Raw genomic sequence first — 15,837 nt, forward strand, 5'->3', positions numbered from 1 at the left:
ATGCACATCCCTGCAGCCATAGTTCATCCTTGTCATCTATGGCCCATGGTGCACCACAGTTGCCTCAGTTTTTGTTTACTACACACTAAGATTTTTGTTATAGATTTATTGATTTTCTTGTTATAGGAAGATCTGAAGGTCGTTGGCCACCATCTCTTCTAATTCTTCTGTATCTTCACTTAACACTGTGATATCATCACCAAATCTCAGCAAGTCTATTTTCTTATCATGGGTTTTAGTTCCTCCCATGTCTCCTAGCTCTCTCTGATTTCATCTATTGCCCTCTGAATGTATTTACTGAACAAGACAGGAGAGAGTGTGAAGCTCTGTCTTACAACCTGCTCAATAGTAGCTTCTTCTTTATGTTCTCCACATCTTACTAGAGATACCTCTTCTCTAAACAGTCTCTTCATTAGTCATGTGTCTTTATACTTTATGCCACTGTCTTTCAGCATATCAGAAAGCTGTCACCAGTCTACCCTTTCAAATGCTTTTCTAAATCAACTAAGTTAATGTGTATGTCCTGGGCCTTCTTTCGTCTTTTCTCAAGTATCAGTCATAAACTGAGTACTGGCTCTCATGTGCCAACACATTGCTTAGATCCAAATCATTGCCCATGATTATCACTTCCATCTCACCTTCAGTCCTCTTTAGAATGGTAAAGGCCAAGATCTTGGAGGCATGTGTTACCAAACTGAGAGTCCTATATCATTCACATCTGTTGGCAGATGCTTTCTCTGATATTGGTACTGTTACAAATCTGTTACAAGTCTGTAGGGAGCTCCTCATTTTCATATATAACCTATATTAGAGGGAAGAGTTCTTCCTGTAGCTGTTCAAGAATAATACCAGTATAGAATAGCAAAGAAAAAAATAGTTATCCAAGGAGTAGAATTACAACAAATGGTTTTATTACACACTGCTGTGTTTCAAGTCCCAGCGTGAATGTGGAGCTCAGGTTTGGTAGAATTAAAATTTGAGAAGTTGTTGGAGAGAGTATTTCATATGTGTGTGACTAATTCTCTATGGATATACCAAATTGCTGGTTTGTTTTAGAGGGAAGTGAGTGAAAGTATTCTTATAAAACGAATTTAGTGTTCATTTCTGACTTTTCAAAGTGAAAAAAGGCACTCAAATGTTTTCATAGTAATTACATCCTAAATTTTGCAATTGTCAGTTGGGACAATAGTCTGAACTGGCATATTTTAGTGTAGTATTTTTCTCATAATTTTTTGCAACTGTAGGCCTTTTTGAGCTTTTATTGGGGCTGCAAAATAGTGTAGTATTGAAGACCTTAGTTTGATCTGCTGGTTGATCTAAATGTCTGATAAAATGTAGATACCTGGAAAATTTCCCTCAAATCAGAGAAGTCACATTGGCTAAAAAGTTGCAGAAAGAGGGAATGTGAGTGCATAACAATTATTTTATTTTAACTTTATCTGTAGTGTTCTTTTTGTTTCAATAGTGGTTACTGGGTGGCTTGCCTCATTATTGTTGCCTGTTTAAAATTTTTTGGCCTTTCATTTTTTTAATATGCTTATTTAACAGAGAGAAAGGAAATAAAGAAGCAAACACCTTGTGTTTGCAAAAATGTATGGTTAGTATGGTTTATTTTACAACAGCAAATCTGAAACACTATTTAACTTGAACAGTAAAAACTATTCTTCAAGTAACATTACATTAATCCTCATATAATGTCATAATTATCAATCATATTTTCAATTTTATCTGAAATTAAATAAAAAGTCTTCCTTTCAGGGGAACTGAGGAATTCTACGGCATGATGGGAGCAATAGACATTATCACATCTACACTGGGAAAGGCAGTCGGTGGAGCTGCAGGAGGATACACAACAGGTCCTAAGGAGTTGATTGATATCCTAAGACAGCGTAGCCGGCCGTACCTTTTTTCCAACTCAATGCCACCAGCTGTTGTTGGTGCTGCAATTAAGGTAATTAATTTTTCTGTATATACATTAGATGACTACAGGACTGATTCTTGTTAATGTGATAGACATACCAGGTAATAACATACATGACTATGACAATATCAAATAGGTGGGGGAGGGGGAGGTCATTATGGGTTGCACACAACTGTATCATTCAATAAGCTATGTGTGTCTCCAAATCTTTGCTACATTGTGAGCTTCTCAGGAAACTTATCCCGCTTAAGTCGGGTAAGGGATTAGTGAACCTGGTGCTCTTAAGCTGAGTTCTTTGTGATTGTCAGCTCTGTGCATAATTCATTGACCACAGTCAGGCATTGTGTTGGAACAACAGAAAATAGAAGCCCTCAACCTCAAAGTATCCTATGAGCCTATGGAGTGGATCGTAATATGTTGGGGTAATGTGTGAGTCACCATCTGTCCTTCCATTGTACAAGGTGGTGCACAAAAAGCCAGCCCTGAGTACTGCACTGCTCATTGTCACCTGCCAATTGTCATCTATTGTTTAGAAACTGTTGCTTGCATTAACTTACTAGTTATTTTTTTATCTGTTTGCTGTCATATCTGCTTTTGGTGGGCAACAATTTATGTGTAGTTGGTGAGCAGTTTCTACTGAGGAAGGGTTGTTCAGTTCTGTAGGATTTTATCTAAGTCAACATTTCATTCCATAGTTGCTTGTAGGAATGCAATATTTTCCAATACAGCAAATAAAAACACTCCTAACATCATTGCTATTCTGTATGAGAGAAACACCATTCTCTCAACAAGCTCATGGAGAGCATCTGTCCAAAGGTGTATTAATAACAGTAACAGAAAACCAAGAGTTCGAGTCTCGGTCGGGCACACAGTTTTAATCTGCCAGGAAGTTTCATATCAGCGCACACTCCGCTGCAGAGTGAAAATCTCATTCCAGTAGAGGACTCATTTGAAAAAGTGTTTTTAGTCCATATGCAAAAAGATATTCAATTTACATAATGTATCTTGCTACTGGCAAAGCATTTCAGAAATGTGATACTGTTATTAGAGAGAGCTATTTCCCATCAGGCTACACAAATCCTAAATGGAAAAGCTCTGACCAAGAAATATAACTTCATCAGACTCTCAAGTTCAGTAAGTATATTGCCTTGTGCAGAGACTTAGTGCCCATCGGCATTTAAGAAGTAAAAGAATAATAACAAAGTGGTAGATTGTTGTAAAGGAAATGAAAGGGTAACTGGTGAACTTAAGAAAAAAACTTTTACATGGATACTTAATTCATCAAATTTGTTTGGATACATAACTGATTTCATTTGCCTCAAGGTGACTGTGCCAATATAATGCTTTTAGAGGATTTGCTAAGATACTTGTAAATCAGAAAATGGTTTATGAAATGTACTGTGTTTCATGTTCCTATTCTACCATCATTCTGCAAATATAAATAAAGGCTGGAGTATTTCTGCTTATAACTGAAACATTTGTAATAACAACAAATATTGAAATTCTGTGGGTAGTAATTTGTTACTGAGTATTTTCTAATCTTGCCTCAATCAATCCTCCTCAATTTTCCTGGAGACATGTGAGTCTCAACTTTATGGTGGTGGTATGTAGTGGTTAGCACATCTACCTAATAAGCAAGAGGCCCAGGCTGAAGTCCCAGCCACGGCACAAATTTTAATTCATTGCTTCAGCTTCTATCCTTATTGAAGATGAAGTTGATGAGACTCATATGTCTCCAGGAAAATGTAATTCTATCAGATCAATAGATCATCTATGCTGAAGAGCTGAAGAAACTCGTACACCTGTCTAATATCGTGTAGGGTCCGCGTGAGCATGCAGAAGTGTTGCAATATGACATGGCATGGACTCAATTAATGTCTGAAGTAGTATTGGAGGGAATTGACATCATGAATCCTGCAGGGCTGTCCATAAATCCGTAAGAGTATGAGGAGGTGAAGATTTATTCTGACCAGTGCATTGCATGGCTTCCCTAATATGCTCAATATTGTTCATGTCTGCGGAGTTTGGTGGCCAGCAGAAGTGTTTAAATTCAGAAGAGTGCTTGTGGAGCCACTCTGTAGCAATTCTGATATGTGAGATGTCGCATTGTCCTTTTGTAATTGCCCAAGTCCATCAGAATGCACAATGGACATGAAAGGATGCAGTTGATCAGACAGGATGTTTATGTACATGTCACCTATCAGTCATATCTAGACATATCAGGGGTCCCATATCACTCCAACTGCATAAGCTCCACACCATTACAGAGCCTCCATAAGCTTTAACATTCCCCTGCTGGCATGCAGGTTCTATGGATTCATGGGTTTGCTCCATACCCATACACGTCCATCCGCTTGATACAATTTGAAACAAGACTCATCCGACCAGGCAATATGTTTTCAGTCATCAACAGTCCAATGTCAGTGTTGACGGGCCCAGGCAAGGCATAAAGCTATAACACCACGTTAAAACTCACTTAAATCTTGATAACCTGCCATTGTAGCTGCAGTAACTGATCTAACTGCTGCACCAGCACCTGTTGTCTTATATAGCCGCCACTGACCACAGCACCATATTCTGCGTGTTTACATATCTCTGTATTTGAATACGCAAGCCTGTACCAGTTTCTTTGGTGTTTCAGTGTTTGCCTGATGTAGAGGAAATATTTCACCATTACATACAATGCTGGGGTGCTATTCCAGTGTCAGAGAGCCTCAGAAATACTAGTGATTTAAAGAAGGGGAAAATGGGCTCAAGGTGTGAATTGGAGTTTGTGTTTGGGAGGGCATTGAACTAGGGTAGTCTGTACAGGTGTGGTAGCCACAGTGCTACAGTGGTGCAGTTGTCAGCATATCTACCTAGTAAGCAAGAGATCTGGGTCAAGTCCCAGCTGCTGCACAAATTTTAATTCACTGCTTCAGCTTTCACCCAATTCTTCTTTGTAACATATCTATTGTCAGTTTTGATTTCCTTCTTTCGTTCCTGCTTTTAGCTGCTGCTTTCATATATTCCATAAATTTCAGATTATGAAGAAGAAAACATTATGTAGAACACTCATAAGGAATGAATAATACATTCATAATTTGAGAGCAATTTAGTGAAAAAGTACTTTTTGTATGATCTGATTCAATGTTCTCAATGAGCTTTTGTAACAAAGGCCAACGAAAAATTTTTTTTGAAAAACTTTTTTTACTTTGATAGCTGATCTTTATAGATATTTATAAGCTGAATCCAAATCTAACCTTAGTTTTTTTGTATCACCCATAGTTTTGAAGCAATATGCTTTTTATTATATAGTATAAAAGTCCTACACTATACGGTAAGTGAGGAAATTAATGAAACGCTTTGTTACAACAGAAGCATAGTTTATATTTACAGTAAGCTACTTAAAACAACGATATGTGTTAATAGAGGTTTCACTTGTCAGCTGGAATTGGTTTGTATTTTCTTTCTGTTTTTTTCCTTTGAAGCTTCTTTTTCTTTGATGAGTCACTTGCTGAACTTCTCGGTGAAGTGACCAACAGTAGTCTCCCATCGTGTTGGTATTCCAGCGGCCTTGGTAGCATTTTTCCATCACTTTAATGTCCTGGTGAAAACGCTCTCCTTGCTCCTGACTAACATCTCCCATATTGTCTGGGAAGTAATCAAGGTGGCTGTTTAAAAAGTGAACTTTCAGGCTCATTAAACAACCTAAAGTTTTAAACTTCTTTAACATTGTAGCTATAATAGAAACGTATTCTGGGTCTTTTTCATGTCCTAAGAACTTTGTTATGACTTGCTTGAATGACACCCATGCTTCTTTCTCACTTAAGGTCATTGTGAAGTCAGAGTTTATATCAATTTTCTAATGTTAGGTCTGACAAAGATGACTTCTTTTAGTTTATTTTCTGAAAGGTGTGGAAACTTGTGGCAGAGATACTTAAAACATGGTCCATCTTTAGGCAAAGCCTTTACAAACTGTTTCATTAGGTCTAACTTTATATGTAGAGGTGGTAGGAGTACGTTTTAGGATCTACAAGGTTTTTGTGTAGGATGTTCCTCTCACCAGGTTTTAAAGACTACCTCACAGGCCAGTTCTTTCTGCACGATCCCTAGCTCTACTGTCCCATTCACACAAGAAACATGGAAATTTCCTGAAGCCACCTTGCTGGCCAAGGAGCATGCACGTTACTTTTGGATCACCACATATCATCCAACTATGAGCAGAATAGCCTATTTTATTTAGCACTATTTATAGGTTTTCATAGCTTTCTTTCATATGTACAGAATGTCCAACAGGTATAGAGTCATACATGTTACCATTGTGTAATAAAATAGCCTTTAAACTATCCAGTCTTCCTTTTTGTATTCAATACCAAACTCATTCATCAGACCGGGAATGTCTGAGCAGTACACTAAATCACCTTCTTGTTGAAAAAACTTTGAAAATTGCTGCTCTCTCTTTCTACACATGTATATGCTGCTTCCAACTGCCAATAAGTTCTTTTCTTTTAATCTAGAGTCAAGCAATTCAGCTTTTTCTATCGTTAAGCCCAGATCCCTAACCAAATCATTAAGCTCGGTCTGAGTAAGCAATTTGGGCTCTAGACTTTCTGTATTACAATGGAATGCATCATCATCTGGTTCATCTAAATCACATTGTACATCAGAAAATACTTCTGTTGGAATAGAATTTAAATCATCTGGTGGTTCAGGAACCGGAAAATCTACATCATGCTCTACTGGTCGGATGGCGGATGAAAGGTTAGGATAGCTTATTACCTTCTTGTTTTTCAAATTATGACCAGTAATATCAACACCACAAAAGTAGCAATCATCAGAATGATTTCTTGGCTCCCTCCATATCTTAGGAAAAGCAAATTTAAAGGCTTTTTTCTCCTTTTTGGACCATTTCCTCAGATCATACACATAACATACCTTATGCGGTGCCCAAGATTTTTCTTGATCACCAAGTTTAGATCTAAAGTATGACACATAAACCTTTTTCACAAAGTCTTTGATGTTTCTTTGGTGTTTTTTTAATCACAAATTCACCACAAATATAACAAAAACTGTCAGAAGAGTTTTTACAACCACAATTAGACATTGTGCTGAGCATATGTACAGGAAATGGGAAAGTGAGGTTAGGGTAACAGTAAACAAAACACTCTCTGTTAACAAAAAAATAGAATCAACCTGTTTTTGCCAGCAAATATTTCTCAGCAGTGCTACCAACGTCATCTACATTCATTACACCTCATTTTTAAATTATTTTAACTATATAAAAGCTCTTAAATTCTTTAAAAATCGCTCAATTTAACAAATTTAACTGTAAAATGTGAAGAAATGGTGGGTAATACAGTATATTAAGTATCATATTTGGATATCCCACCCTAAAAAACATAAGAATAAGGTATTTTCAACAAAAAAGGTTTTCCATCATTGGCCTGTGTAATCCACGGATCTCCACAAAGTACTGCATGATTGTGTGTTTCCTGCTTGTGGATGCATGTATTTTCTTAAGAGCTAAAAACAAATAAACCATTTCAACAACACTTTGTTACTGAAAAAAACACAAATCATCAGAAGGCTCTTATGTAATACAAGTTGAGCAGTTTTTTCTGGCTACACAAAAGTAACTACACAGTTAAATTATTTCAGATTTCAGTTCAGAAAGTAAAGGAATGGCAACCACTCACCTAGAGCAGATTGATGCATGGAACATAGAAATGCATAACAGAAAACAGTGTTCACACTAGCTTTCAAGAACTAGCTTTTTTTCTTGGAAAAGTGTACCTTTGCATACACAGCTATACAGACACCAAAATGCATGCTTCTATTTCCACAAGTGAGTGGTTACCTTTTTCTTATTTTACATACTGCTCCACCTAGGAATTTCCATTATTGTTATTTCAGCTTCTTTTCTTCCTAAATTTTCTATTGTGTTTGTATTAATTTCCTTCTGACAACAATTAATAGCAATATTCTTATAATTTATTGTGTGCTGAATTATCTCACAGCTCATAGAACACTATAATGTAGCTAAAAATTAAATTCATTAGTTATCAATAATAATTGTAACACAGCAAACCATCACCATGTTACTCAAATGTCAAGGAGTCTGTGGCAATTTGTTATATAAGAAACTGAGCAAAACCTTTATTTCATAATGATATTAAGCTTTGAATGACAGCAGAAATAATCAAGGGCTTTTTATGTTTCAGGCACTGGATTTGCTTATCAATGACAGCTCATTCACTGAACGTATTCAGAAGAATACAGAGAGATTCCGTTCTGCAATGACTAAAGCAGGATTCACAATTGCTGGGGAGAATCATCCTATCTGCCCTGTCATGTTAGGTGATGCTAAACTTGCAACTATATTTGCAGAACAAATGTTGTGTACGTATTTTTATTATTAATAACAGAATATATGCATTTTTCCACAAATTCACATTGGAAGCAAAACATTTTTGAAATAAGCAGTACATTTAAAAGTGGAGCATATATAAATTGTATTTTCACCTGTTCAATTTGACTATCTGAGGACTTGAGAATAATCATCTTTCAAATCTATCTCCAATTTTATTGCTGAAAGATTTGATTTCCTTTATGCTTGAGAGCTTAAAGGTAGAAGGTAAAGTCATAAGCAAGACAGAGATTTCCTGAAAAACATTGTGCAATAGCTAACAAGTGTGGAAAGCTAAGTGCATTATAGGTAGTATAAATGGGTGAAGGGGAAAATAGACATGTTAGAAGATAAAAGTTATAGAAAACTAAAAGGGAATGAAAAAAGAAATAGTTACTGAGAATAAATGCTGGGACCAAAGAATTTAAAGAACATAATTAATGTGTATTAAGGCCAGGGGGTAGTGAGAAACAAGGACATGTTGAAACACCTGTTCCCACTTGTGGAGTTCTGAGAAACTGTCATCTGGGGGAAGAATACAGATGGCACATGTGGTGAGGCAAGCACTGAGGTCATCACTGTTGTGTTGTAGACCATGCCCAAAACAGGATGTTTGTTAGCAGCATATACCCTCTGCCTATGTCTGTTCATCCTAGTCATTCCTTAATCTTTACTCCCCCCCCCCCCCCCCCCCCCACACACACACACACACTGACCCTTCCTCTCTCTCTCTCTCTCTCTATTTTTCTATTTTAAGGAAATCTCTATCTCTATCTCTATCTCTCTCTCTCTCTCTCTCTCTCTCTCTCTCTCTCTCTCTCTCTCTCTCTCTCTCTCTCTCTCTCTCTCCTATACAGAGAGAGAGATAGAAAGAGATTTCCTTAACATAAGCCAGGAAAGTGTGTTTTAAGTGGAAGGCTTTGTAAATTATAATAAAGGGCATTTTTTTATATGATGAGTGTATGCAAAAAGGAAAATGCACAAAGTAATAAAGCAGTGAAACTGCAGTCAGTTCTGTACTTTCACATGTTGCATAGCACTTAGTTAACTGGCAATTGCTAAATGTGTGGGATAACAGGTGATAAAGTATCTTTGCTAAATCGCCAAAGTTTAAACGTGACCATAAGACCGTGACATAAATACTCACAGTGCTCTAGTCATTAAAATTTACAAGAATGGCAAATTTTGATGTTTATTTTTCATCAAATACACATAAAACTAATACTATAAAATGGAATAAAGTGTTAACTATTTATGTTGTCCATTCATCTAGATTCTTTCAGTTGTGTATGATAAATAGCTTTTGCCAAATGGCACTTCAAAGTATCAGTTTCTTATTTTTTTGTGTATGGGTTTTGTCCACTATTTCTTCTAAGAAGCAATAGAGAGGAAGAAGACGTAGAAGATGACTGGAAATTAACCTTCATTTACCTTCTGTATAGAAATGGAAATACTACAGAGGTGAATAATCATTGTGGTATCTCTTTATTCTCAGCAACATACATAATTCTGTAACTGTTCACTTAAAAATGACTATGAAAAGAAGACAGACATAAACAGGGAAAAATTAAAGAAAAATTTTGAGCAGGTCGATCAACAATGAACACATACTGCATGAGGAAACAACATTATTTACACTGAGGGAAGACAATATGTATTTATATTGATTTTTAATTCTGCAGTGGATTGTACACTGATTTGAAATTTACTGGCAGATTTAAAGTGTGTTCTGGACATAGACTGGAACCTGAGACCTCTGCCTTTCACAAACAAGTGCTCTTCTGACTGAGCTATCCAAGTACAACTGACAATCATCCATCAAAGCCCTACTTCCACCAGTACCTGATTTCCCACCTCCAGAACTTGATAGAAGACCTCCTCCAAACTTTTTTCGAAAGTAGGAGATGCATATTGAAGGAATTAGGACTGTGAGAGTGGCTTGTGAGCTATGCTTGGATATCTCAGACAGTAGAACACTTGGCAGCAATAGGCAAAGGTCCCAGATTCGAGTACCAGTCTGGCACACAGTTTTAATCTGCCAGCAAGTTTCAGTATGTATCTGTATTTGAAAATTTTAAAACGGCATATGACTCCATTGGATATGATTTACTACATTCAACATAATGGAAGAAAATTGGAGACAAGTAACTATGACAAAATATAAGGGTAATCTTGACTAACATCAAGTCCAAGATTAAAGCTTTTTCTAATCCTTTTGAAATTAAAAGATGAGTTTGTCACAGATACAGAATCTTGGCACTTTTGCTCAGTATGTACTGGAAAAAATAAGACATGAGTAGCAAAAGGAACAAGATTACAGAGGATGGTGTGGAAATAGATTGCTTACTTTTGCAGATGACATAGCCATAATGACGGCAGCTTTAAATACCTAATAAAATGGTTTATAGCAAATGGGCTAGATGATGAAGCATTGAAAATAAGAGTCATAACACTGGAGGTAGTTTTGCAAACTACACAAAACATTTACAGTTAAAAGTTCGTTTCCTTGTGAACTATAATTTATTATTACAATTCTGTCACAAAAACCATCTTGTCTATTTGTAGTTGTGTCTCTTAGCCTCTTGATACATGATTATTAGAGAAATTTCAATGAAAAGAAATGAAAGATCTTGTACAATAGACTAGACCAAAATAATAAAAATGGTACCTACAAAAAAATATCAAAAATAAACATATTAAAAAATAATAAATTATGAACACTATGTGTTAATGCAGACTTTGATTTTACACCCACGTACAAAGAATGGATGACCAGAAATGTCTGGAATACTTCTTCAATATCTTTGACTCACAACTGAAAACAAGAATTGGTGATTTCCCTAACTTAAAAAATCCACACACAGAGGAATTGTACATACAGCCAAAAGACATCAAAACTAAAACATATTCAGAACAGCTATATAGTTTTTCTGCACCACCTAGACCAGTAATACCCACATGATCATCTTCAATCTGAATTAAACTTTCCACAAATATTCCTTTTGATGAATTACAACTAATTTGTGCACAATTTGAGCTCAAGATACGAAAAAATTCAAGGTTTTAGGATGATTCCAGAATGAAATTTTCACTCTGCAGCAGATACCTGATATGAAACTTCCTGGTAGATTAAAACTGTGTGCCAGACTGAGACTCAAACTCAGGACCTTTGCCTTCCACAGGCAAGTGCTCTACCAACTTGCCCATGAAAGGCAAAGGTTCTGAGTTTGAGTCTCGGTGTGGCACACAATTTTAATCTGGCAGGAAGTTTTAGGATGATTTCAGTTAGGAGCTGCAATAGGTCTTGCAAGTTTCGTGACAGGTAAGAGCAAATTTAAGATGGCTTACAATTGAAACTAGTAGTAACATAATCAAGATATTTCAATAAGAAGCAAAAATTTTAATGCTATTCACACTGTTAAAATTTCAAGGCTGAGTTGTTCACAATTTTGTTACTACATGATGTCAGTGTTGGGAGAAATCAATCATGAGAATTTTTCAATCATTTTTGAACAAGCAAGGAATTCTCAGTGCTCTTAAGCAGTTTTCCAGAAAAGTTAGTTGCTATCACTTCTGTCAAACTGTAGCAGTTGTCTGTCAATATTTGAGAGGTTTTTGCTTCTTTTTTTTGTTTTTTTGGTTTTCAATCCAACGAATGGTTTGATGCACCTCTCCATGTTAGTCCATCCTGTGCAAGCCTCATCTCCGCATAAGTACTACAACGTACATCCATTTCAGCTTGCTTACTTTATTCAAGTCGTGGTCTCTCTCTACAATTTTTACTCCTCACACTTCCTTCCAGTATCAAATTGACGTTTCCTTGATGATGACACAAGATGTGTCCTTTCAACTAATCATGTCAATTAGCCAAACTGTGCCATAAATTTCATTTTTCCTTAATTAGATTCAGTACGTCTGCATTTTTACTCGATTTACCCATCTAATTTTCAGCATTCTTCTGTAAGACCACATTTCAGTAGTTTCTGTTCTCTTCTTGTTGGAAGTGCTTATTGTCCATGTTTCACTTCCATACAAGGCTACACTCCTGACAAATATCTTCAAAAATAACTTCCTAACAACTAAACAGATATTAAATGTTACAGAATTTTCTTTTTCAGAAATGCTTATCTTGCTATTGCCAGTCTGAATTTTATATGCTCTCCACTTTGGCCATTGTCAGCTATTTTGCTGCCCAAATAGCACAATTCATCTACTACTTTTAGTGTTTCATTGCCTAATCCAAGTCCCTCAGCACTGCCTGATTGAATTCAACTACATTCCATGATCTTAATATTACTTTTGTTGGTGTTCTGCTATTTTCCCTTCTCTGCTATCTGATTCCAGCCCCCTTCACTTCCTTAACTCTCTCAATAACTTCTTTTATCTCTTCATACATTATTTCAATCTATTCAGTATCTGTGGAGCTTGTCAACATTGGCTTTGTGCATTCACTGTGATAATTCATTCACTATTCTGTTCATAATAACTTAACTGCATTCCTTATGCATTATTAGACCTACTCCTGCATTTCTCATATCTGATTTTATATTTGTAAATCAATGTTCACCTGACCAGAAATCTTGTCCTTCCAGTCAACGTATTTCAGTAATTCTCATTGTATCTAACTTCAACCATTCCGTTTCCCCTTTATAAATTCTCTAACCTACCTACCCAAATAATGGGCACAATATTCCATGCTCTGACCTGGAGAATGCCAGTTTTGTTTCTCCTGATGCAGCATCCTCCTGAGTAGTCCATACCCAGAGATCTGGATTGGTACTATTTTATCTGTAGAATATTTTTTCCAAGAGGATGCTCTCATAATTTATCTGTATAGTAGATTTGCTTGGCCTTGGCAACATTTCCCTTTTGCTTCCATCTGTTCGAAGTACCAGCACAGCAAGGTCATGCTAGCTGATATTACAAGTCCAAATCAGGGAACCATCCAGACTGTTGCCCCTTCAACTACTGAAAAGGCTGGTGTCCCTCTCCAGTACCCATGGATTAGTCTGGCCTTTCCATATAGGTTGCACATGTCATTAAGCTACCTGTATCATTGAGTAATGTGAGTCAATTTGACCTTGGCAAGGTCCATGGTCCATGGTTCATGGGGGAAGAAGTAAAAATGCCATCAAAATTTTTTCATCAAATTTGAGCATAGTTTATGTCCTATTGCTAAACATTATCACCTCCCACTCTCTTTACTTTTATGTCAGTACAAAGAACACCTATTTTGTACTATATATTTATTTGTTTGTTTGTTTGTTTTGGAGACCCTCTGAGTAAGATTTAAACAGTGCATTTGAAAGGCCTCAAAACCTTCTGGATCAGACAGCTAGGTCTTCAGAGAAATTCCACTAAATTACCTTTGACTCTGCACGGCAGCACTGTTACATTAACATTATGAATTTCTGTATCTCTTAATGTAAAGAAACACAATTCATTTTCAGGGATTAATTATTAGCATAAAAGAAAGCTTTCATTTTACTGTTCATAATGAGACTGTAGAGTCCTGGCAGCAGCATATTTTAACAGAGTACATGGAAGTAAACTGTAGATTAGTATGTATGGGGCATGTATTAAGTTTTAGTAGTTGAAAATTGGTCACGTATGCCCTACATCACTAAAAGCAACAAGGCTCATTGATTAATGGTCACATTAAATTTTTAGGGAAAAAATGTTGGTGTTTGATCAAAAAATTTTAAAATTTGATCCAGACTAATATACAAAGATCACTGTGTCTTAAGCTATTGCAGCTTCATCTTATATTAACATCATGCCTGAAAGATCTGGATCACTAGCTACAAATATAGGACACTGTTTCAGTGTCAGCAAGTGTTCTCAGAGCTAGGTAGCAAGACATGGCTTCAATTATTTCTGCAAGTAGAAATTTGTAGTTATTTTATGTTTGTAAGCTGTAGCTGCATTACTTATCTATAATTTCTAATCACCATGCTTGTTTGCAGGTAGAGGCATTTATGTGATTGGCTTCAGTTATCCTGTGGTGCCAAAAGACAAAGCCAGGATTCGGGTGCAGATATCTGCAGCACATACAAAAGATGAAATTGATAAAGCTGTGAATGCATTTGTTGACATTGGCAAGAAGCTGAATGTGATAAAATAAAATACTTCTCATAACATGATAAATATTAAATATGTATAACAGACTTGCCTCACTTATAAATTTGCAACACTTGTGAACAATCATCTGTTTTCATTTAAAGGACAGCCAATCATTTTACAACATTTACACTCTTAACAAACCTTGCTTGTTCCTGTGAGGTTATGCAGTTTTATAGTGGAATAAATATAATACATACTAGCACACTTTGTTACAGTTATTGTATTTGACCATTAGTGGAAACTGTGGAAGTGATTATAAACACATCTTGGGGATGAAATGAGTTCATAAACATTTTGAAGACTTTATGCATGGCTCAAATGGTAAACACAACTAAAAGAGCACCAATAAGGTAAACATCAGTCTTAAACCACGTACTTACAGATACAGACAGGGAAAATTGTAATGTATTTATAAAAGGATAGTGAAATGGGAAATGCTTCACAACTGCTGAATATGTATGGGAATTGGATATACGTCCCAATCTCCTTCTGTCCCATCTCTCTGTCCATTTTATCCTCCCCCTGTTTCCTCTTCCACTCTCTCTCTCTGACCTTGAGCCTTGTTTATTGTTATTGCAAACTAAACAATGATTGGGAAATGAAGCCACTTAAAATTTAATGGGATAGTGGTTGGTCTCATTGGTATACAGAATATAAGAGAGACTGTACGAGCTGCAGTATATGTGTGGATAGCAGCTTCAGTGAAAGTATTTTGCATAGCTTTAATCTGCACATAGGTATGTAACGTTACAAGCAGCTGGTTTGCCTGCCACAAGACGGACTGTATCTGGCAGGTTGGCTGTGGGCTGGTGTGAATGTTTGTTGGGGCAGCCAGCTGTCAGATAGGTGTGACAGGTGAGCTGAAGAGAAGGAAGCCATGAGGCTCAGTGGTCATCGGGATTTTTCCAGGTAGGATGAGGTTTGTGTACCAGCGACATTGCCGTGGAGCAATCTAATACGGTAGGACCTGCGACTTGAAATGTTTTCACTAATATGATTTTAGTGTAAGTACATTAAAATTCATTATGAGTAGGGTAAAGAAAAACCAATGACAGTGTTGGAACTTTGACAGTGGGATGAGCTCATAGAACAGAAATCTGTGCCTAAAACTTTAATAGTTGAAAAGTTATTGACATTATTACCAACACTGTTATAGTAAATTGTAACAACTGAATCCATCTCAAAAGTCACACTTGTGATATACCAGAGAAAAGAGAATAATGCCTGCAATGTAATGAACACATTGTTTTTCTAATTAAACAACTATAAAAATGTTATAAACAATGTGGATTATTTACATAAATAGTGCCACAACTATGATCGCCTCCACAGAGATACAAATGATCTTGTCAGCATTAGGTTCTTTCCTTAATATTCCCATAACATTCAACATGTATTGACTTGT

At 36.3% G+C, this 15,837-nt stretch overlaps 1 protein-coding gene across 2 annotated transcripts in view; it reads left to right on the plus strand.

The window, feature by feature from the left end:
* LOC126482381 (2-amino-3-ketobutyrate coenzyme A ligase, mitochondrial) overlaps positions 1 to 14,456 on the plus strand; it is a 54,291-nt gene extending 39,835 nt beyond the window's left edge. For both annotated transcript variants that reach the window (XM_050106481.1, XM_050106482.1), the window contains 3 exons: positions 1,759 to 1,951; positions 8,125 to 8,302; positions 14,276 to 14,456. In XM_050106481.1, the coding sequence (XP_049962438.1) occupies positions 1,759 to 1,951; positions 8,125 to 8,302; positions 14,276 to 14,433 (529 nt within the window). In that variant the 3' untranslated portion in view covers positions 14,434 to 14,456. The remainder of the gene's footprint in view (positions 1 to 1,758; positions 1,952 to 8,124; positions 8,303 to 14,275) is intronic.
* Positions 14,457 to 15,837: the final 1,381 nt, after the last annotated feature.

The sequence above is a fragment of the Schistocerca serialis genome, chromosome 5 (assembly GCF_023864345.2).
Source record: "Schistocerca serialis cubense isolate TAMUIC-IGC-003099 chromosome 5, iqSchSeri2.2, whole genome shotgun sequence".
NCBI classification, from domain to species: Eukaryota; Metazoa; Arthropoda; class Insecta; order Orthoptera; family Acrididae; genus Schistocerca; species Schistocerca serialis.